This window comes from Trichomycterus rosablanca, chromosome 16 (assembly GCF_030014385.1).
Source record: "Trichomycterus rosablanca isolate fTriRos1 chromosome 16, fTriRos1.hap1, whole genome shotgun sequence".
NCBI lineage: Eukaryota > Metazoa > Chordata > Actinopteri > Siluriformes > Trichomycteridae > Trichomycterus > Trichomycterus rosablanca.
This window is the reverse complement of record NC_086003.1, coordinates 3,146,037-3,170,496: the sequence shown is the minus strand read 5'-3', so window position 1 is coordinate 3,170,496 and position 24,460 is coordinate 3,146,037. Positions and strand designations below refer to the sequence as shown.

Genomic DNA, 24,460 nt, shown 5'->3' with positions numbered 1-24,460 from the left:
AGAGTTCATTCACATTTTAGTTTTAGTTATATCTTCTTGAGGATGCTATTCACATTCCCTTATTAGTATGGACGAGGCTTCAGTGTAAGTATAAGACGATCTCTGCTTTATGGCTGCTGTAACTCTCTGAAATCAGCAGCACATTTATCAGATTTTTATGAAGGTTTGTGCAATGGATGATTATAAATATTTGTTATGTTCCGTCCAAATCCTATTCAGTGATTCTGGAAACTCTAAAATTAACCCCGGAGGAGGGAGTTCTGGTGTGGGTAACATATTGTGAACTACCAAAGGGAATGTCTGATATTTATTTTATTATATTCATTAAAATAAAGCTTTCAGATGACATTAATAGCCTGGTCCTATTTGCTCATTTATTTTATGTTAATCTGTCTGTGCTTGTATTTATATGCACATCTGTTTTAATCTAGAGAACAATACTGGATCATTTTAAGCTAGATTTATTTCACTATTTCTGAGCTACTTAATGCAAACTAGTGATAACTTTATTTTTATTAAAGCTTAGGCTGTTAGATTTGTGTCACTGATCCGATTTACTTTATTTTACTTTACTTTCTCCTAAGAAGGTCCCATAAGGGTCTTTAGAGGAGATTAATGTATACAAGCCAAACCAATGAACTGCTAAAAAAATGAATGTACCTTCGTACGTACCTTCTATGCTGCTTGAGCCAGCGACTTGACCAGCAGTGGTGGCTAAAGTAGCTGAAAGCCATACTTGAGTAAAAGTACAAGCATCTTACCAGCACTTTACTTTGACAGAAGTCACCTCTTAGAATATTAATTGAGTAAAAGACTTAAAGTATCTGATGTTTAATGCACTTAAGTATTAAAAGTAGTTTTCTGATATTAAATGTACTTAAGTATTAAAAGTAGTTTTCTGATGTTTAACATACTTAAGCATTGAAAGTACAAGTAGAAGTAAAGGCTGTTAATAAAAATGCAAGTGGTCAGAATTTTAAAAAATATGAAGCTTTTTCTTTTAAGCCTGTAGACCACCTTCAGGTCTTCACAACATAAGATCTTATAAAGCAAAATACATTTTCTTCTTTCCCTTAAAACATGATTTGTGCCAATCATAAGCGGTCTGTCACACATCTTACATCATTTAGCTACCAAATTTGAAATGTATCGGAGTAAAATTATACATTTTATTAAGGAAATGTACTGGAGTAAAAGTGGAGTAAAAACTTCAGTAACTCCAGTACAAATCAGATACTCCTAAAAAATACTGTAATGAAGTATTATTAGCAGACAGTAGACTGGACCAGTCCCTGTTGCAGGAACATTGAGGTGATAGAGCATCCCAGGTTCCCTTCCTTAGACAGCCAACTGTCTGTAGCACTGCTGATACTCAAGATCCGATCTGTACCTGAACGCTTTTAAAGCTTTAATAAAAATCTGAGCTTGGAGTCACAATACAGCCGTTTTAAATCCTCCAGGATTCATTTCTGTAAGAACTAATTACCTAAACAGCCTGATAAGCAACCTGACAAGCCTAGACGTTTGTTTACGACCGGTCAAACGTTCCCCGCTAAGCATAACATCATTCTGCAGGGTTGGACGGACTGCACACTAGAGGGAACAGAAAGAAGGGTAACTGTGGGACCAACACACTCATATACAGTGGCAACTCACCTGCATGTATCTGATCTGCAGCGTTAAGGAGGCAAAGTGGTAAATGTAAGCAGAGCACATGGACTCACACACACGGCTTCGGGAATAATGTAGGAAAATGAGTTTTCAAACACACATCGTTCCTCCCTCTCGCTTTCATACACACGGCGGTATGATCAATGTGAACCCTCACCATGGGTTGTCTAACTTCCACCTTAATGATGTCCTCGTAGATGTCGTCTCCTTCATCTTCACACGGCACGCAGTCGTAGATGTCGTCCTCGCCCACGTCGTGCTCGCTGTGGTGGACATGAAACACACAAATCAAAGACGTCGACAGTTAAAGGAATGAAAATGTGAGAGCCAATTTTGTTCTGAAAATCCACCTGTGGGTAAACCCAGCGTGACTAATGCAGCTTAGAACGAAGACCCGAAGGTGTCAGACATGGTGCTACGAATAATCCTTCCCTGCTTTTCAAATGGATTTTCATTTATTTGATTAAAAACCAGATTAGCATTGATACAAATACATGGGGGCAATTTGGTGCCGCCAATTTACCCAAGTCCATACAAATAGTGACTGGAAGAGAGGATCAAACCCAGAACCTCAGATAACCAAGTTACTGCACTCATACTAAAGGCTATACTGAGCTAAAGCTGAAACTAAGCTATAAATCTGACCATGAGGCCACGCTGACACCATGTTTATTCTATTATTCAACAATCTCGGTTCTGCAGTCAAGTGGAATGCAGGTTGCAGGTTAGGGCATACACGTCTGTTCTGCAGGTAAATAACCAGGGCAGTGGAAGCTCAGCAGTTAAGCCACTGGACTCACTGGTTCTGGCCACACCACTGCTAGGTTGCCGTTTACGGACTCTTGTGCAAGGTCTTTACCCTATAAATGGCTTGGGTAGCACTTCATCACAATTCACATGTGCCCATTCATCCACATAATGATCCGATGTCCAGTTTCAATGTCTACGTGCCATTGTAGGTTTTGAAAGGTTTTGACTATGCAGCCCCATACACAGAAGGGTTCGGATACACTGTGTGTTGTGACACATTTACTTCATCACCAGGGTTAAAACAATCTGCAATCTGAGCCACAGTAGCTGTTCTGTTGGTCTGTACTAGACCCTGTAGTCTTTATGTCCTCTTGGCTGCCCAAAAACGTCTGTGGTTCCTCACTTGTCCCTCCTGAGACCACCGTCTTTAGGCATTGCCATGCACGTTTTTGGGAGCATCACCAGTGTGACTTTAATTTGAATGTGGATGACTGATTGACTCAAGTGTTAATATTTGCATATCAAATCACATTTAATTTAAATAGGCAGTGACATTAAAGTCACACACAGAGCTAAAAAAAAAAAGAATATTACAAAATATGTAGAACTCCCTAGTGAAGTAATGGCTTCAATGCCAAAAAAAGCTTTGCTGTGACAATTATTTGACAATTATTTGAGCTTTGAGCAGTCTGTGTACTGCATTTAAATCCCTCAAAATGATATAAATTGGTTAAAACATGCTACATAAACTCCAGTGTTACTTTCAGTGTTTCCAGTAACACTACATGTGCTAATGAAGCAGATGGTTTGGAATGCTTGATGAACTAAATAATTAAATTCGTCAGCATATGAACTTTTACACATCTCTGATAACTGCACTATTAATGCACTAAAACGTGTATACACATGCACTAACGTATCAACCTCCTAGCGACTTCGCTAAACAGCGTTTCTGTGTCTGTTTAGCACATCCTGCTATAGAACAACACACCGCCGCTTTAACACCTACTCAGCGAACTCAAGCTGCTTCTAATCTGCATTCTGCATCTGTTTCCATCAGCGAGCGACAACAAGCGTGACCGAAACTAATGCAGCTTGAAGTGAACCCTTGCTCGGCCAATTACAGGAGTGGCTTTTTCGTTTAGGGAGATGGATACAGCCACAGAGAGGACAGGAAATGTACTCGCTGCTCATCCGACACGTCAACAGTGAGAATGTTACCTCATGTAAAAGTGAACTGAGCACTTTCTCTGAGCTCTGGCTGAACTTCGTTGAAATTTACTAAAGGGTTGAGGGTCGAGTAATACTGCAAGTTTTTTTCTGTGACTATAAATGATCGAATTCTATTCACTATATGCCTAACATAGGTAGGTAGACAACTGCCCATGAGCTTGCTGGACATCCCAATCCAAAACCTTTTGCATTAATTAATTCATTAGGATTTCACACTTTGGTTACATTCATGACAGGACAGGTAGTTACTGGTTACACAAGTTTCATCAGTTCAAGTATTTAATATTAACCACAGTCATGAACAATCTCATATCTTTAATTGACCTTCATTGCACGTCTTTGGACTGTGGGAGGAAACTGGAGCTCCAGGAGAAAACCCACGCAGACACGGGGAGAACATGCAAACTCCACACAGAAAGGATCCGGACCGCTGCACCTGGGAATCAAACCCAGGACCTTCTTGCTGTGAGATGACAGTGCCATCAGGCCACCCTTGCAATTAATTTAGTTGCTAGAACAGACTCCAGTCTTATAGAAAGGATTTCTGAGTGTTACTGTGGGGATTTGTGACCATTTAGTAAAAGAAATAGGCTTAAGTGCTGATGCTGGATGAGAAGATCTGGCTCAGAAATAACAATCAACAACTGCCGCTTTGCTTTTATGGCTTTATTGGTAAATGCAACATATTTTTGGAAGCTGTACTGTATTCTAGCTACCGACTCTTCAATAATGAACAGATGGCTCAGTCTAAAAATATTACGTTTCGGTTATGTTCTCATCCCACCAGAACTGTCTGCTTCCCCCTAGAGATTTTTAGACATCAGCTCACTGTCTGTGACGTCCAGTTCAGGTGGCAACTGGCCCACAAAGCACTGCGGAAAGCAATTTAATAAAACAGAACCCAAGTGCTGTCTGAAAAGCATGTTCAAGATTAAAGAAGAAAAAAGCATTTCTGTTTAAGCTAGTAAGAGAACACTGGTTGGTTAGATCTGTTCTAGGTGCTTACTGAAGCACACGCCAGACGTTTCCATTAATTACAGCCAACAGGAATGAAGCTTTCTTATCAACTTTAGAAGGTCACAGGTTCACACTGATGATCAGATTCATTACAGACTTTTCTCATGGCTGGATCTGGATTTATATGGACCATCACTTATAAAAGTAGTGAGTTTACAGACTGAAACTCTGCAGTCATTATTTCTTCTTCCCATCGACCATCATGTTTGCAGAACGTCTGGTTGACAGACAGATGGTAGTCGTGCACTCACTGAGCACTTTATTAGGAACATCTGTGCATCTACTGTATGTATTCGTGAAATTATATAATCAGTCGATCTTATGGCAGCAGTAAAACGCATAAAACCATGCAGATACAGGCCAGGAGCTTCAGGTAAGGTTTACATCGACCCATCAGACCGGCTGGTCTTTACACTGAGAGGTCAAAATATAATATTAGGACCACCACCCAAATGTGCATGGAAATTCCGTTAATAAGAACTGTCCACAATTGTGATCAAGGATGTAGTACAGATTTTTTTGTATCTCCAATTCACCTCACTTGCATGTCTTTGTACTGTGGGAGGAAACCGGAGCTCCCGGAGGAAACCCACGCAGACACGGGGAGAACATACAAACTCCACACAATCGAATCGAACTCAGGGCCCCAAGAATGTAGTAAATATTGAGCTAATGGTTATCCCACGTGTTGAATGTAGCAGATATGATTACAGTTACTGGGAGTAAATAAATAAATCCATTTATTCTACAGTATTACTGGCCATCATTAGCAGGATGTGTGTAAGACTGATGAAGGCCATTAATCAGAGAGCAAGCAGCCTTCTCACCAACATCAGCAACACCCTCTGTTTCATTATCTCACCCTGTATTTCTACACCCATTTTGATTCACGCCAAGCTGACATTGCTATGGCAACTGATGGAGTGTTTATGAAAACAGCAAACAGAGAGATCAGAATGCCCAAAGCGTGTGAGCGTGTGGGTGAAGGTGCGTTAAGGACGATCGTGTTTGAGGAGGGTCACGGAGGTGAATGCTGACACTTACTCGGCCAGTTCCTCCAAGCTTCGGTAAACGTCATCTTCATTCAGCGCTGTGTCCTCTGATGGAAAAGGCCTGGAGAGAAAAAGAGAGAAAGAGAGAGAGAGAGAAAGAGAGAAAGAGAGAGAGAGAGAGAAAGAGAGAGAGGTCAACAAAATTAATTCCCACATTTAATTCCTTCTTAAACCCTGACAAGCTCCTCTACCCACTGGGGGAACAGAGAGAGCTGCACACTCGCAGTACTTTACACACACACCTGCCACCAGGTGAGGGACAGGGAGTGACCATATCCCATATCTCATACAGACACATCCACAAACACACACACAGTGGTAGTGGGCCAGTGGTAGCCTAGTGGGTAGAGCTTTGGCCTGTCAATCGAAAGGTTGAGAGTTCAAATCCTAGCTCTCCCATGTAGCCACTGTTGGGCCCTTGAGCAAGGCCCTTAACCCTCTCTGCTCCAGGGCTGCCATACAATGGCTGACCCAGCGCTCTGACCCCAGCTTCCAAATGAGCTCCAAATATGCGAAGAAATAATTTTGTAGTACTGTACATGTGTATATGTACAGGGGTTGGACAAAATAACTGAAACACCTGTCATTTTAGTGTGGGAGGTTTCATGGCTAAATTGGACCAGTCTGGTGGCCAATCTTCATGAATTGCACATTGCACCAGTAAGAGCAGAGTGTGAAGGTTCAATTAGCAGGGTAAGAGCACAGTTTTGCTCAAAATATTGCAATGCACACAACATTATGGGTGACATACCAGAGTTCAAAAGAGGACAAATTGTTGGTGCACGTCTTGCTGGCGCATCTGTGACCAAGACAGCAAGTCTTTGTGATGTATCAAGAGCCACGGTATCCAGGGTAATGTCAGCATACCACCAAGAAGGACAAACCACATCCAACAGGATTAACTGTGGACGCAAGAGGAAGCTGTCTGAAAGGGATGTTCGGGTGCTAACCCGGATTGTATCCAAAAAACATAAAACCACGGCTGCCCAAATCACGGCAGAATTAAATGTGCACCTCAACTCTCCTGTTTCCACCAGAACTGTCCGTCGGGAGCTCCACAGGGTCGATATACACGGCCGGGCTGCTATAGCCAAACCTTTGGTCACTCGTGCCAATGCCAAACGTCGGTTTCAATGGTGCAAGGAGCGCAAATCTTGGGCTGTGGACAATGTGAAACATGTATTGTTCTCTGATGAGTCCACCTTTACTGTTTTCCCCACATCCGGGAGAGTTACGGTGTGGAGAAGCCCCAAAGAAGCGTACCACCCAGACTGTTGCATGCCCAGAGTGAAGCATGGGGGTGGATCAGTGATGGTTTGGGCTGCCATATCATGGCATTCCCTTGGCCCAATACTTGTGCTAGATGGGCGCGTCACTGCCAAGGACTACCGAACCATTCTGGAGGACCATGTGCATACAATGGCGGTGCCGTGTATCAGGATGACAATGCACCAATACACACAGCAAGACTGGTGAAAGATTGGTTTGATGAACATGAAAGTGAAGTTGAACATCTCCCATGGCCTGCACAGTCACCAGATCTAAATATTATTGAGCCACTTTGGGGTGTTTTGGAGAAGCGAGTCAGGAAACGTTTTCCTCCACCAGCATCACGTAGTGACCTGGCCACTATCCTGCAAGAAGAATGGCTTAAAATCCCTCTGACCACTGTGCAGGACTTGTATATGTCATTTCCAAGACGAATTGACGCTGTATTGGCCGCAAAAGGAGGCCCTACACCATACTAATCAATTATTGTGGTCTAAAACCAGGTGTTTCAGTTATTTTGTCCAACCCCTGTATATATGACAAATAAAAGCTTTCTATTCTATTCTCATAAATACTTTTCCACACACACTGTATACGACGTTATTTTTAAGGCTATTACTTAATGTTATCGACTAATGTTTAAATTGATGTAACGTTCCTCCCGATTTAGCGGACTCAATTTGTCCTCCACTGCTGAGGGTCTCTTCCGCCAATCAGGGTCCTTACACAGCGTATGAAGACCCACCCACCCACCCACACATAGTCCGGTCCCCACCCTGCAGATACGGTGGCCAATTAGTTTCTGCTGCAGGCACTGCCAATTATGCCCACCCAGCCAACCGGTGACCGAGTTTCGAACCGAGGAATTCAGAATCTCGGTGCCGGTGTGCTAGCGGAATATCCTGCTGAGCCACCTGGGTGCCTGTAAGTGTTTTTTGTGCAATTATTTTGTCATTTAATATTCAGTTTGTAAAGAAGCATTGGTAATACAAATATGAATATTTGTCATGCTAATAAAGCACCTTGAAATGAACTGCATTGAGAGAGAGAGAGAGAGAGAGAGAGAGAGAGAGAGTTACAACCGAGGCTTTTACGCAGTAGGTGTAAATATCAGTCAAGGTGCCGATTCTACTCCATCACATCCATAATTCAACAGGTGCTGATATTTATGAGCCTCCCGTCTCCTTTCTGATTGACACCTGCAACAATGAGCTCCGTGTTTGAAAGTCATTTATCTGATTTTGCACAGTATTCCACACACACACACACACACAGAAAAGGTCACGGCAAGACTGAATGACACAACACTGAGCGATAGAGACACCAGGACACGTGTGTGTGCTTTTGTCTTCTAACCTTAAAAAAATCTCTAAACTAATAATGAAATCCAACACTTACTAATACTCGTGGACCAATTAGAACGCAGGGAATAATTGATCAATTGTTTGATTCGCGGCTCTGCTCTTCCCTCCTGAGAGCTCATCAGCTCACGCAGCCTGAGACACGCTGTGCTGCCAGGCATGAAAAAAACACAAAGCAGTTTGGAACCATACTGTGTTAGTATCACTCTGGCATGCTCGGTGACAGTGTACTGGGAATCTATGCATGCCTGTAATGTACTGTGTGTGTGTATGTGTGTGTGTGTGTGTGTGTGTGTGTATACAGAGTGAGATAAGTAACAGCTCACTAATAAACCGTGTACAATTAGTGCACTTCTAATAAAAGCTGCGATGATTTGGCGTGGGAACTCGTGCTGTTAGCAGAGCTCTCAGGAATTTCTCCTTCCCACATAACACAGCCACGGAACAGAACTTCTGTTTTATGCATTTTAACCCCAATTTAGTCATAGCCAATTACCCAAATTGCCCAATTATATTTCCACCTCTACTGCTGCAGACCTCTACTCCTGATTGAGTATTGAGTATTGAGTATATTATCGACCACTTGCATGAGTAATGTTCATATGGAGATCCGTATGGCGCATGGAGAGTCACACACTGATCTCTATTATCCCCCGTCTCACTGTACAGGCACCATCAATCAGCCAGCAGAGCTTGTAACTGTAAATGTAAATGCTGCCTCTTATATGCACACAGCCAATCGTGTCTGTGCAGGTGTGCGCCCGGCTGATAGCAGAAACAAAAATCGAACTCAAGAGCTCAAGATGTCAGCACTGGGGGCCACAGTGTTTTACTGCCACGCCGCCCAAATGCCCCAGGCTTTGTTATTTTTTATTTTACTCTGGTCTGCTCTTTTCTAGATGATTAAGCGCTTGCTGACATCGAGACATCTCAACTTTAATTACAAGTGCTCTCAAAATAACGAACAGAAAGAATAAATTAATAATTATACTGCATAGTTGTATGTGTCAATATTACAGAATACACCCTGCAAATTTATCTTTCCTGATGATTCACACACGTCCCAGGTAAAAAAAAAAACAGTGGATGAACACCATGATGGAATCAATCACCCTCTGTGTCTTTCCCAGTCACTAGGTATTAACATCATTGAACTTTTATATTATGAGACATTGGGGCACAGAATCTATGATCTATTATATCTATAATAAGGCTGCGACTTAATTAAATGATCAATGTGTGCACTTGAAGAGGTGAGGAATATCTAGGACAGTGACAGATATGGCATGACCAGTACCTGTATGTTTGTAAAATTAATTGGTTCACCTGCCAAACCCACTTTTATTTGCTCAATTTATTTATATAGAGTTCAGGATTTTAATTTAAAACTTTGCTGCTCACTCAAATATCGGAACGTAGCTCTAATCAGATCCGCTGTAGCCATTCAGTCGTTTCTGCTGCAGAGAGGAACCCTTCACCGTGCCTCTTTCAGACGCTGCTTTATAAAGAAGCCTGATTCAGGTTTATTTACACTTTCCCTTAACAGCAGGGCTGAGTCAGAGTCCGGAGTGACACAAAAATAGAAACTGAGAACCAGAGAAAAGGTTGAGAACTGTTCCTTCAGAAAGGCTTTAAAAAGAAAGAAACACCACTGGCTCAGATGTTGTTTAGAAACAACAGTCCAGACCACACCCTGATTTATTTTATGTGAAGTTGGTTTATGTCACGCTGCCACTACCAGGCCATATGAGTGTAGAAATGGTGCCTCTGAGTGAAAAATGTAAAGTAAACTAAAAACTTCCGTTTCAAATTTGGAAAAGGTCAGAGACTCTCCCGTCTGAGCATCACCTGAGGAAAAATAGATTTGTCACCGCACCAGTAAACTGTTCCCTGTTATGGCTTCATTTCTGCCTCTCTGAGTTTCTCCAGGATGTACAGAGCTACAGATGTGGCACGGAGCAGCTGAGGAAATCATGAGCTGATTGGTTAAGACATGAACAGCTGGAGTATAACAGATGTTGGGATGTAGGAGAGTTTGATACACACCACTGAACCGGCCAGCAGTGCTTAGTGAAACTGGGCTAGTCTTAGTCCTGTTCTTTGTCCTAAACTAGGCAGAGTGACTGGAGCTCAACTGGTCGTCATCATCATTAAGATCATCAGCATCAGAATCATCATCATCACCAGAATCATCATCATCACCATTCACTCACATATGAGCCGACGCTTCATACAGCCGCTCACCACCTGCTCCGAAACACCTGAGCATGATGTAATGTACCCTACACACACACACACACACACACACACACACACATATACACAGAGGTACACACACACATACATTCACACAAACATACACAGAGGCACACACACACACATGTATACAAACACACAAAGAGGCACACACACACACACACAGAGGCACACACACACACACAAAGAGGCACACACACACACAAAGAGGCACACACACACACAAAGAGGCACACACACACACACAGAGGCACACACACACACACACACAGAGGCACACACACACACAAAGAGGCACACACACACACAAAGAGGCACATACACACACAAAAGCACACGCGAAAACACGCACATACAAAGTGGCACACACACAAACATATACATACACACAAGAACACACAAACATACACACATACAAACATACAAACACACAAGAACACACAAGAACACACAAACATACACACATATACAAACACACAAGAACACACAAACATACACACACAGAGGCACACACACACACAAAGAGGCATGCACACACAAAAAAGCACACGCGCACACACACACACAGAGGCACACACACAAACATATATATACACACAAGAACACAAAAACGTACACACAGAGGCACACAGACACACACAAAGACGCACACACACACACAAGCACACACACATACACAAAGGCACACACACACACACACTCACACGCACAAACATATACATACACACAAGAACACAAACACACACACACATACTTACACACAAAAACACACACACACACGTATACAAATACACAAGCACTCACACAAAAAGAAAGCACATATACACAAGCACACACACACACAAAGATAGACTTGTGCTTATTTAAATAGCAAAAATGAAAAGTTCTTATTTGAAAGCAGGAGGCGACGGGCACTTAGCATTTAGCAAAATGAGCCATCATGCACATATGATTTGTAGTTATTTACACCGCGCTGAATTGTTCCAGCACATTTCCTGTTTCTCACTATAATTATTATAATGAGGCATGAACTCCTCTGTACAGTCTCCTCAGTTCAAACAGCACAAAGAGACAAACTTAATATCCTAAAAAAATCAACAAGTCAACAACACAACCTGACCGCTACACTTTTTACACTACGTGATGATGAGTCGCCGACAAGGCCAGATATTTAGCATGCTAGATTGACTCGGATCGAGTCCTTAAACAGTTCACACATAGCGATCGAGAGCTGATTTTGGAGCCCAGAAAGAACGCTGATTTGCCTCCGAGCTGGCACATCTAGCGACGACCTGTCGGCGAGGGAAAAATCAGGGCAAAAATCATGTAGTGTGAACGAGGCTTAAATCTTAATCCAAGTTCACTTATGGGTTTATTTTTTAATCTCTCACACACGGATCTTTGCGGTCCATTCAGACGCGCCATTACTGCTGCGCTCTATGTGCTCTCAGAGAGCTTTTTGAGGCGACGTGAGCGCAGTGGTGTGAACACAAGCTGTCTGGGGTGGCAGCGACTCCTTTTGTAATGGGCTCAGGGAAGATTTAAACTCGATTGGTGCCTGATTATAGTCACAACAGTCACAAAATGTTCTCTGCAGAGCATCCACTGCAAAACAGATTCATTAAGTGTGATCTGCACCACACGCATGCAGCAAAAAGCCTATTAGGATGGATAATGCCCGTGTCTGTTTGACTTCTTTGTGCTGGTTGATTAAAATTAGCGTTAGCGTGGAGTTAAAACGTTTGGGTCAGGCTGTGAAAACAAGCGGTTCATCTGGATAATGAGCGTTTGGCTTGACAAAGGTCAATCCTCTGCCCTAAGGCTTCTAACTTTCTTTGTGTGTGTGTGTGTGTGTGTGTGTGCCGTTCCACCGAATGGGTGCTATTAGTTTAATGAAATTAATGAACAAGGTTTCTAAGAGGAAGATGAGCTGTTTATGAGTAACAGGACTGAGTGTTTAACCTACAATTAGTAAATACATGAAATATAGAAGAGAACACTGGCCCATAAATATATACACACACACACAGAAGGAAACACAAGGCGCCCTTGTGACGCGTCTCTGTTGCATCGTGATGTAAATAAAGCACAGCGAGGTGAGGTGTGAGGTGTGTGGTGTGTGGCACAGCTATAATCAGGTAGGATGAACTTTCCCTTACAGCAGCTGCATTCACTCAGCCGAGCGCATCCACACACAGAAAACACAAAGTACAGAAGATGAAGACGTGTTGCTGTTTCATTCTCTTAATCTGTTTTCATTTTACTAAGTGGTGGGAGCAGTGAAACAAGGAAAACCCAGAGGAAGTGAGGGTGGTCACAGCTGAACGGATGCAAACTGATGGAGGCGGAGAGGTCGCGATGTAACTAAAAGTCCTCATCATGGGCCTGATCAATACGCTTCAGTGCTCAATCAATTAACAAGCCTGGAAATAATGATGCACCTGCTCGAACGGAATTGATTTCAGGTCCTGAAAGATAGACTCAGACTCTAAGGTCAAAGGTCTTTAAGATGAGGACTTGATTGCTGCATTGTTTACAGTAGCAGCTATCATACTATGCAGGAAGTTGCTAAAAATCTTTAAAAATGATCTTGAGTGCCCAGGTGGCACAGCAGGAGATTCTGCTAGCACACCAGCGCTGGGATTTTGAACTCCCCAGTTCGAATCTCTGCTCTGCTTCCGGTCAGCTGAGCGAGGCGAGCAGTCTGTACTAAGAAGTGGGTGGGGTCTTCAATGCTGTGTAAGGACCCTGGTTAGGAGCCCAAGGCGCCTGTACAGAGTTGGACGAACGTGGAGATCCATCAAAGTACCGGCGAATAAGAAGGGGTTGAGGGACTGCGCTGAGCACCTTTTTCAGAAAACAACATGAATGTGTTATTATTTCCAAACTGCAGTCTATTATGCTAGCCCAACACCACTGAGTTTTGGGTTTGAATCTTAGCGATGCTGCATAGACATGATTGGCTGTGTCTGAGGGGTGGCTGAAACCCATTGATGGAATGGCACCCTGTCCAGAGTAATCCTGAACTGGTCCCACAGTGTTAAAATGAGATGAAAGGCATGTTTGTTACAGCTTGAGTGCTTTAATATTCCTCAAGCATTATAGGAAAAAGCTCAGTGCTGTTATGCTGGCTGAGGGAGGTTGCCTAAAGCTCAAAAATCCCTCATCAACCAAGAGTCCCAATTATTTTGAAGCTCAGTGTCTTACACTCACTGATTTATTTAGCACCTACAGTCTACGCCTGACGACTGAGCCATGCACAAAGCTAGACGATGCACAAAATGAAGATTTGGATACTTATGTCCACCTAACAAAGAAACTTTCTAGTTAAGCTCTAGAACTACAGGGACTGACCTCACTCAGAGGAACAGAGTCGCTATTAGGAACATGCCAGAACACAGGATCTTTCTGTGTCCAAAAAAACCCTGCAGGTCATGCCAGGCCACAGACTCCATAACCACCAAGAGGACTGGAGCTCTGAGCCGAAACTCGCCACACTAAGAACGGACACAAAGATGCCTTTCTCTAACCTCTCATCCATTACGGGAAATGATTGGTGCCTGCTGAACCAGACTGAGCTTTGAGTGCTTTAAAAACGCTCACGGAACGCTTGTGAGGGTAAATTTGACTTGTATTAGTCAGAAAGGCGACATTCTCTGCCCAGTCACATCTAGAGAAAATGTACAGAGCGAATGTTCTAGCTACAGTGACGGCGTTATTTTCTCAACACGTTTGATTTCACTTCCCTTTTCAGCTCGAACAAAGAACGGGTACAGCCGACGATTTTAACATTTCCCCTGCTCTATAGGTCCATTTTGAGAGATCACTAGGTTTTGGGACAGACCCCAAAAGTTCCAAGGTTGTGTAATGCCTGTTACAAGAGACCACCAGATCAAAATGACTCCCAGACTGAGACCTAGTTTGAGTCTCGGTGGTGGCACGGGCCTGGTCGGGTGCCCTATTGGCCATGCCAACAAAGTGCTTTAGAGAGAGGGAAGGTCAGAAAAGATAATGCCTTATTGCCTATGCAACAGAAAGACCTGCTGTCTGGTCAGGGTGCCTGTATTAGAGGAAGAAACGATACTTCACTCTAGAGTGAGGAAATCCACCACTGGTTGGTAAAAAGAAGAATCTGATGGCTTCACACATGGTCATCTTTGGCCTAAGATGTGCAGGTTAAGAAAGCAGAGGGGGATCATATGTGTCTAGATAAAAAAAAACCTAAAACAACAGGACTGTTGAGACATGTGTGTGCCTTTCTTGTGTGTGTAAACAAAGAAATGGATAAATTCATTGTCCTCTGCTTACATGCTCTTAAAATCAGGCAGAAAAACACTGAAATGTTTCTTCAAGCAAAAATACGGCATCATAATTTCTGATAAGTAAACAGGAAGTATCTTGCCTAGCCTGTTTGCAGATCTGTGCATTTAGCACCCTCTCTTTGTGCTGTAAAACGCTAGGCTAATGGTGTTTCCCACTCCCATGCCTCTCTCCCCTTGGCTGCGGGTCTAATTGGCCGCTCCATCAGCTCATTACCTTGGTGAATAAAAGCTTTATTTGTGAAGCCTGAGCGTGTAAAGACACACAAACAGAGCTCGCCGTGTCCCCGTGGGGCTCGGAGCCTGGCTGCGCAGTGAAAGCTGACCCACAGCCTGCGCCCACATGCTGCTGCTGGAGCCAGACGCTTCCGTAAAGCAGTTCCCACATGAAAGAAGCACCTGAGCCTTTAGCTTTAATCGTGCTTTATAAAAGTGCTCCTAGCCTGAGAGAACAAAAACTGAAGCTGAGATGTGGCACGAGTCTGAGGTTTACCTGATTCCCTTGATCTGGGCGATGCTGTGGTAGGAGATCCTGGACAGAGCTGAGATCACCTGTGAAAACAGCAAACAAGGCTGGGGTTAGCAATAGCAGACTTATGGCACAAGTATGAACAAAGAATCCTAGGGGTTGAGCCCATATCTTTTTCACCTGATCTTTGATAATGTCCTTCTGTTACCTAAATGTATTTACTTTTTTGCCCTCTTAATCTAGTCGTATCGCATTTCGCTTCCTCCACTCCTGACCACAGAGAGCCTGGACTATGACACACCCGCTCTGACGTGTGCAGTAGCCGACTGCTTCATTTTACCAGCACACGGCGAGTTCATATGCATAACAGACTCAGCACAGGTTTTTTTGCATTTCCCCCCTAATTTTCCTCCTAATCTAGATCTTAACCAATAACCGGATTGCATTACGCTTCCTCTGTACTGACTGTGGAGAGCCGTGACTGACACACGCCCCCTCCGACACATGTGCAGTATCCGACTGCATCTTTTCACCTGAATGAGGCGAGTTCATATGTAGATCAGCTTTGTGTACGGAGAGCCACACCCTGATTACATTATACCTCGTCTTTGTGCAGATGCCATCAATCAGCCAGCAGAGGTCATAATTGCATCAGTTATGAGGAATTCCATCCAACACCCTCCCTGCGAACGAGTCGATCATTGTCCGTGTAGGCGCCCAGCCTGCCGGTAGCAGAGCTGAGATTCTAACCGACGAGTTTAGCGTGTTTTATCTCCTTGGCACAGTTTTTACGCCGGATGCCCCTCCTGCCCCAGCCCTACTATTGTTATCCGGGCTTGAGACGGGCACCGAGAGCACACCGACAAGTGCACCTCCAAACGGCTGGTGACATACGGCTCTAAACGTCTCGGGCAGAAAGTGAGCATTTGTATTTTATTTTTTCCTTTTTTCATCCCTAGTTGTGTCTGCATTGAGTAACCGGGTTCGAGGGGTACAGCTGATTTAATGCCAGATCACATGTGAGTGAGCTTATTGGTGGCCACTCTGGGGGGGCTTCCAGATGGTGTAATAGCGGGCTCTGGAAGTGCCGGGTAGAAAAAAAAGATCCAAACACACAGACACAGAATAATAAACATGTAACCTTGGGGATGTATTTGCTTCACATCATTAGATGCTTAGAGGCGTGTTTAAACCTGCTGCTGTGGTGATACCAGCTGTCCATCAGTCACACTGAAGTGATCCGTGTGTGTGTGTGTGTGTGTGTGTGTGTGTGTGTGTGTGTGTGTGTGTGTGTGTGTGTGTGGTGAATCTTTTGGCTGTAGAAGCTGATGTACACACTCTCAGCATGACTTCATAGACTTCTACGTTCCCTGCTGCTATGAAGGTGATTCAGTAAATGAAAATCGGTACTAACCATGTCCATCTCATTACAAAGTGTCTCAGTAAAGACCGACCTTTAGTTCACTCGCCAACGCTGGATGATTGGGGTGACTGTTCATGGACAAGTGAGCTTTACATCAGCAAGGACTTAAAAGAGGTGGCGCAAAAAAGATGCCCCATTACTACCTGATTCATTTAGTGCATGATTACAGGTAGTGAGGGCTGCAAATGACGGACAGACATTTTCAGAACCCAACAGTCCTGTTCTGTACGCTTGTCCTGTGAACTTCTTAATTTCGGAATTTTTTTTTCGTCTTTATCTACTAAACTATTCATTTCCAATTCCTGATTGTAAATCTGCTGCCCCTGGTGTGATCAAGGAGAACTAAATTACCACACGCCCCCTCCGACACGTGTCCAATCTGTGGCCGCTTCTTGTCACCTGTCAGTGTTGGGTTCCCACCAAGAACCCGATATAGAAATAGAATGCCTAGAAGAATGCGTTTATTTGTCATGTATACACGTACAGATGTTCAGTACAACGAAATTCTTTCTTGTTTAGAAGCTGGGGTCAGAGCGCAGGGTCAGCCATTGTACGCTGCCTCTGGAGTAGAAAAGATTAAGGGCCTTGCTCAAGGGCCCAACAGTGGCAGCATGGCAGAGCTGGGATTCAAACTCTTCAGCTCTTACCACTGTCCCTATTGTACCATTGTCCCACTATATATTGTGTATGGAGAGCCATGCTAAGCTCCATGTGCCCCCCTTCCACTCATGCAGGTGCCCTGACCAGTCCTGGATATCACATATTACAGCGGAAGGATAAAGAGAACCAATCCAACCTTCCCTCCCTCAAACACGATCAATTGTGTTTGTGTGGACGCCCAAGTAGGTTTGAACACTCGAGTTTGAACACTCAGCAGAGCCAACACGGTTAGCCTTATTGATGGCTTAGTTTTATTTTTTAGATACATTTTTCTTCCTACTCTTCTCATGAACTTTAAAAAACCTTTATTGCTGTCAGTTAGATCAAGTACAGTTATAGGTCTGTACAACTCTGTAATATAAAATTAATACATGTTCTACCCTAGAAATACGTCACAATTTATTGTCAAGTCTCTCAGATGTAAAAATGCCAGATATCTTTGTAAACTTCTTAACTTTACAAAAATGTAGATGCAAAGAACACACCCATGACCCACACCCATGACTTACTTCTGCTCCACCAGTTGAGATCACTAAAACCAACTTTATATCCCATCTGCTAGACATGAGCCTTTGCTCAGCTCACTACCCACAATTCTCTCATCAGTCTAAGAACCCTTGAAGCTCAGCGGAGGACAAGTGTAGCCTGCAGGATCGATGACTCTATGTTACTGTGTTACTCTGAACGCTGGTGTTTATCAGCCTTTTGTCTCAATTCTTCATGCGCCAGCAGCTAATGGGTATTAATATTAATATCCATGTCGACACCAGCTCTGAGTTATATTCCACCCATGCGGCTTTTTCTTATTATCTCTCTCTCTCTCTCTCTCTCTCTCTCTCTCTCTCTCTCTCTCTATCACTCTCTCTCTCTCTCTCTCTCTCTCACTCTCTCTTATCAGAATCATATGGTGTTTTTGTTAATTATGTGATGTGTGGGATTTTAGAATGGATAAATAATTATATTATATGAAAATATGTTTATGATAATAATGATATTTTATAGTTTATTACAATTATTAAAGAATATATATCTGTCTGTCTGTCTATCTATCTATCATGCCTGCTGTTGTCATTTCACTTTCTCCTTCTTTAGCCCTCTTATCTCTTGCTTTTTCAAAATTTCCTCATTTTTATTTCATGGCTCAGGTCAAGTTGGATCGCCCCACTGTTTCGTTCTTATTGATTTTGCTCTCATCTCAGTGGAGTTCCCTCAGGAGCGGCCTGTTACTGCCGGAAGCTGAAACACAGCCGCCGTCACCTCACCTCTCGCTCAGACAGCACATCAAAAACACAGAAAGATTCAGAGATGATACAAAGTGAAATGACTTTAGCTTTGGTGGGACTGAGGTGTGGCCCTTCATAAAAACAGAATTAGAAGAAAATAAAAAGGAACTAAACCGTGTCCTGATTATAACACCCCTGGACTGGAGATGGCATGATATGTATTCTTGAAGGAGATACTGTTTACGGTATCTATTTACTTGCGCCACTTAAATTGAAAGCAAAAATAACAATGAACTCTCAGGGAGAAGCACAGTGTCAGTGTTTTATAGTTAAATTTTGTGTTCCTTAACATAGAAGGTTAAATCTGTGGAGCACAAGGACCACTTGGTCTAGGGGGAAGCAGCATGTTTGAATAGTTTGGATTTTGTCAATGGCTCATGCAAGCAAATCTGTCTGAAAACCTAGTGAGCTGCCTTGCTGCCTACTGCCTACCTGGGCAGCTGCCAAAGAGGAGAGGATTCTGAAAAAACATAAATATGGAAAATCATCAACTAAATGTGGGTTGCCTGAAAAAAAGGTTGAAAAACCCTGGACTACATGACTGATGGGAGTCTAGAGAAACATTTGCTAAGCAGTGCACACTACACAGTCTTGGGCTAAAATTCCCATAGTCCACACTAGGCACTATGGTTTAAACTGCAGCGTTTAATAGTCTACGCCAGCCAGACCAATTAAACGAATTCAGAAACTCTTGAGCTATAAGAGAGTCCCAAAGCTGGGTGAGTGTTACTGCACTTGTAATGAGGGTTTGAGCCATGAAGCCATGGTTAAGTTAATAAAATGAAGCCAAGTGTTGAGAGAACGGAGAACAGATGGCAGCGTGAAGAGTCGCACAGTCCCTAACTTCATTATTAATGGACCTGATGAGATACCACCAACCTCCAACCAGCACGGAGCACCAGCACACAGCTCCTGTGATCTAACTATGGAGCAAACACATAAAAATGTGGATGAAAGCTAATATTCTGATTGGGTTTTTTACTCTCCCTGATGTGTGCTGTTCAGTACAGCAGGGTTCCCCTCTAATCAATACAGGAACTACACCAGGAAAATAGCGATAATGGCTCAAAGAGATGCAGTGCGAGGTGGAGGGGTCAGCAGAGGGAAGAACCAGACATTGTAGCCACTGAGAAGGTCAGGGCAGGTGGGAGGGGCGAGCAAGATGCGCTCCTGCTATTAATGATTTTATTCAACCTTTAATATTTAGTAACACACACACACACACACACACACACACACAGTCACACACACACACAGTCACACACACACACACAGTCACACACACACACACACAGTCACACACACACACACACACAGTCACACACACACACACACACACAGTCACACACACACACACACAGTCACACACACACACACACACAGTCACACACACACACACACACACACAGTCACACACACACACACACACAGTCACACACACACACAGTCACACACACACACACACACACACACACAATCACACACACACAAACAATCACACACACACACACAGTCACACACACACACACACACACACACAGTCACACACATGACTGTGGATATGTTTGAGGTACAAGCATGTAATGTTACCACAGCAACACACACACACACACACACAGTCACACAAATGGGGCACACACACATATGACTGTGGATATGATCGAGATACAAGCATGTCATATTACCATAGCAACACACACACACAGACACAGACAAACACACATACATAGTCACACAAATGGTGTATTCAGACACACATCAAGATAGGGAGCACACACACACACACACACACACACACACACACACGACTGTGGATATGATTGAGGTACAAGCATGTAACACACACACACACACACACACACACACTGTAATGCTGTTTACTGCCTCCCTGTCACCCTCTGTATGCAGGGTTGTGCTATTGCTACCCGAACCAGAGGTCATGAGGGGGCCAATAAGATTTGATGCCATTTCCTGAATGGAGCTAAACAAAAAGCCCTCTTCCTGCAGCCGTAAGTGTCAAATAAAGCCAGAACCGAGGAGATAATGTTTTTTCCAAGGAGCATCAATTCCATCAAACATCCAGTGTGGCACATCTCAGACCAGCTATTGGAAAATCCCCTTCCTAAAAGAGCTCCAGCGAGAGGGGGCAAGTACACACAAATCAGATCTGTAAAAGGTTAATGATGACATGTCTAGTGTTCACGTCTCACTAAGATTTAAAGAAATGTGACGTCCATGCAGACTAGATTATAAACTTAAGTCTTAAATCAATCAAGTAGACTGCTTGTTTATTCCAGCAGCTGTTCTTCATCTTTTCTGGACTGAGTTTTGAAGTAAAACTGTGTATATTTGTTAGAGTGGCTCCCAAGTGGCAAAGCAGAAAAGCATCCCCCATCAAACCTCTGTTAACGCTGGAATCATCCGCTGTCCTACAAGATCACTGATGGGAATATAAAGGGTGATTATTTTCTTTCCTTAATATCACATTAATCAAATTTCTATGTGAGACTTTGGGTCTGTCTGACCCTTGGGTCCCCCCTCCAAGAACAAGGCATGGGTGATGAACTAGCTGTGAGATGGATTGGTGCCCTGTCCAGGGTGTTCCTGCCTTGTGCCCAGTCTTTTCTGGTGGAACCCTGTCACTCCCAGGTAAAGCTGCTGAAGTAAAATGAAAATGAAATGTAATGAAGTTACGAATGACTGGAAGGATTAAAAATAATTATAAACCTGTAATGCCTGGTCCTTTTACAAGCTCTTATAATAATAAAAAGTGTCTTTAAGGTTTAAAATGACTATTTAGCAGAACAATCCCTCTTTTGTACACGATTAAACCCCAGGTTAAAAGCATGTAGGGTGCAAAATGTGGCAGCAATAATTACACTGAACCACAAATGAAGAAAAAGGTCAACAAACAGACCTCGATGTGTGGCATTCTGAACGTGTGGAACTAGAGCAAACCAAAAAACCAAACAAAAAAAACTTGCTCAAATAAGCATAAACCTGCATGTGAAAGTAATTACGGTACCAGAACTGACAGTACCAAAGTAAACCTGTGTTACCGTAACCCAGGTGGTAAATACCTGTCTCCTGTCTGAACCAGCACATCTGGGTTGCCAGTGCTGACGGTGGATTTTCAGCAGGATGTTTGTGCTCTGGTTCCCCTCAAAGCTGCAATATAATGCAGTGAAACTCCTAACACACCTATTACAAGCTCGGCCTATTACAGCTTTGAGTCACAGTGTGTGCAGAGCTTCAGGGGGAAACTTTAAACAATCGTTCCGGAAAACAATGCGCCGTAATGCGAGTAAAACGCTCGACATTTATTTTAGCTTGAATAAAATGTTTCAGGCAGCAGGAGGTGGTCTGAGTGAAATTACAGCCAACAGGAACAAAGCGACGGGGAAACCCAGGGAGTGCTGTGTGAATGTACCGGCAGCTGGATGCCGTCTGCCTAATAAGCTGCTTTAATTCTTATAGAATTTCATTATCACATGGGAAACAGGTTAACAGGTCAGAATAAAATTGCTTATTTATTTATTATTTGGTTACATTGATGACAGGACAGCTAGTTACTAGTTACACACGATTCATCAGTTCCAGTTTAATATCAAACACAGTCCTGGACAATTTTGTATCTCTAGTTTACCTCACTTGCACGTCTTTGTACCGGAGGAAACCGGAGCTCCCGGAGGAAACACTCACAGACACGGGGAGAACATGCAAACTCCACACAGAAAGGACTCCATCTGGGGATCGAACCCAGGACCTTCTTCGTGAGGCGACAGTGGCATGTTTTCTTGGTTTATCTGTTATTGTGCCTGGCACACATCCAGACTGGCAGCTAATTACCTGTATTGACTGACCATTCCTCACATTTGAAAGTTTCAATATTTGCATAGATAAAGCAGGTTAATCACTGTCTGTAGAACGTCTGGCATGTTCTCTTTGTGTCTGCCTGAGCTTCCTCTCCCACTTCCTCACTCTGGTTTCCTTCCACCTCCAAAAACATGCCAGTAGGCAGACTGACTACATTATTATTTCCCAATACATCAGAATGGTAGACTTAAACTGGTCTTACAGGCCAGAATAATGCATGCATTCACAGTAAATCACAGCCTAAAGTACAGAGGCTCGGTGGGTAGCACTGTCACCACATAAAAAAAAGGTCCTGGGTTTGATTCCCAGGTGGAGCGGTCCGGGTCCTTTCTGTGTGGAGTTTGCATGTTCTCCCCATGTCTGCGTGGGTTTATATTATAGTAAAGGAGATGTATAGCTCACAGGCCTATAGCTACTGTGTCCACCAACAGTTTAAGAGTTACACAGTGTGCTGATACTTTATTGAGAGAGTAAGATGCTGTTGTTTGGGTCACCTGGGATAAAGAATCAAGGACAAAATGTGGGTCACTTAAAAAAACGCTGCTCTACAGAACTACATTTCAGATTTCAGCTCTCTGTGATAAACTGGAGTTTAAATTTCCACAAAAATAAAAAGATCATCAACATTTAGTCTTTGCTGGTCTTCCACGTAGGCTTGATGAGTTTAAATCTTAACACATCTTCCTCCCCGGTGGTTCTTATCAGTCCACTGCAAGTGAAGCTGAACACTGGCTGCTGTTATGTGCCTGTGGGATTAGCAGGATAATCCCAGAGCTAACACGGGAGCTGCAGCAGAAGTCAGAAAGGCCCGTGGCCCTCTGCTGAAGAAGATAAGGAGGACTTTAGGTGCAGAAAGGGCATTAAATACAGGGCTGTCCCGGGACTTATGTTCTTGTGTCTGGCTCAGACTTTTGGCTTCACTTACTGGATATAATCTGTGTTTCACTTTGCTCAGCATTCAAAAAGGGCAAAGACAAAAGGGGCATGAGTGCCCTGGACAAAAAAGTACCATGTCTTATTTATAGGGCCGAACTAAATTCACGGAAAAATGTGCTTAATTTTACAGACCTCGTTTTTTTCATTACAGATTTCATGGATTTTTAAAGAAAAGAGCCACATTTCACGTGAGACATTAAATTACACTCATAAACTGAATGATAGAATAAATGGAAGCTACAATTAACAGCACAGCTACCCTAAAAGATAAATGTAAACATAGTTGTGCCTATTTCAAAATGTAGATGGGATTCACTAAGACTGAGATCCAGTGGTTTTACAGGCCAGAAAAAAATATCCCAGATCCCAGAGTTCCTTAATGCTCATCAGTTCAGTCACAGATTCTTTTGTAAGATAAATAACAGGACAACAGTCTTGTGCTGTGGATTTTCTATGATCCAATCCTGTAGACCTTCCTCTGACCCATGACTTTATCAACATTTTAGTTTAGTTAGATTTTTTTCTTTTAATACAAACGATTAGCACAGCAAATAGCCGACCGGCCGTCTGTTTACATCTAACGTCAGGTTTGTTCAGAGGAAATTCGGTGAGATCTTGGGCTGCAGGAGTCAGTGCGAGCTCTGATGAGAAGAACTTGACAGTCTCACAGGTCGCTGGTTCAAGCTGCGCCCTGAGCGAGGCCCTTAACCCTCGACTGCTTGCATCGCTGTAGTTGTTCACTATTTCAAGTCGCTTTGGATAAGAGTGTCTGGTAAATGCCTAAACGTGGCGGAAGGGGGTTGAGGGGGTTTGGGTGTTGACTTATGAATGACAAAAACACAGTTACAGAATCAATACGGATTGTTAAACGTTGTAGTGTACACC

At 43.2% G+C, this 24,460-nt stretch overlaps 1 protein-coding gene across 4 annotated transcripts in view; it reads right to left on the bottom strand.

Moving 5' to 3' along the window:
* Positions 1-24,460, bottom strand: part of vav2 (vav 2 guanine nucleotide exchange factor) — a 166,490-nt gene that overhangs the window by 33,172 nt on the left and 108,858 nt on the right. For all 4 annotated transcript variants that reach the window (XM_063011111.1, XM_063011113.1, XM_063011112.1 and 1 more), the window contains exons 3-5: positions 15,422-15,480; positions 5,716-5,784; positions 1,829-1,934 (exon numbers count right to left, since the gene is read on the bottom strand). In XM_063011111.1, coding sequence (XP_062867181.1) covers positions 1,829-1,934; positions 5,716-5,784; positions 15,422-15,480 — 234 coding nt within the window. The remainder of the gene's footprint in view (positions 1-1,828; positions 1,935-5,715; positions 5,785-15,421; positions 15,481-24,460) is intronic.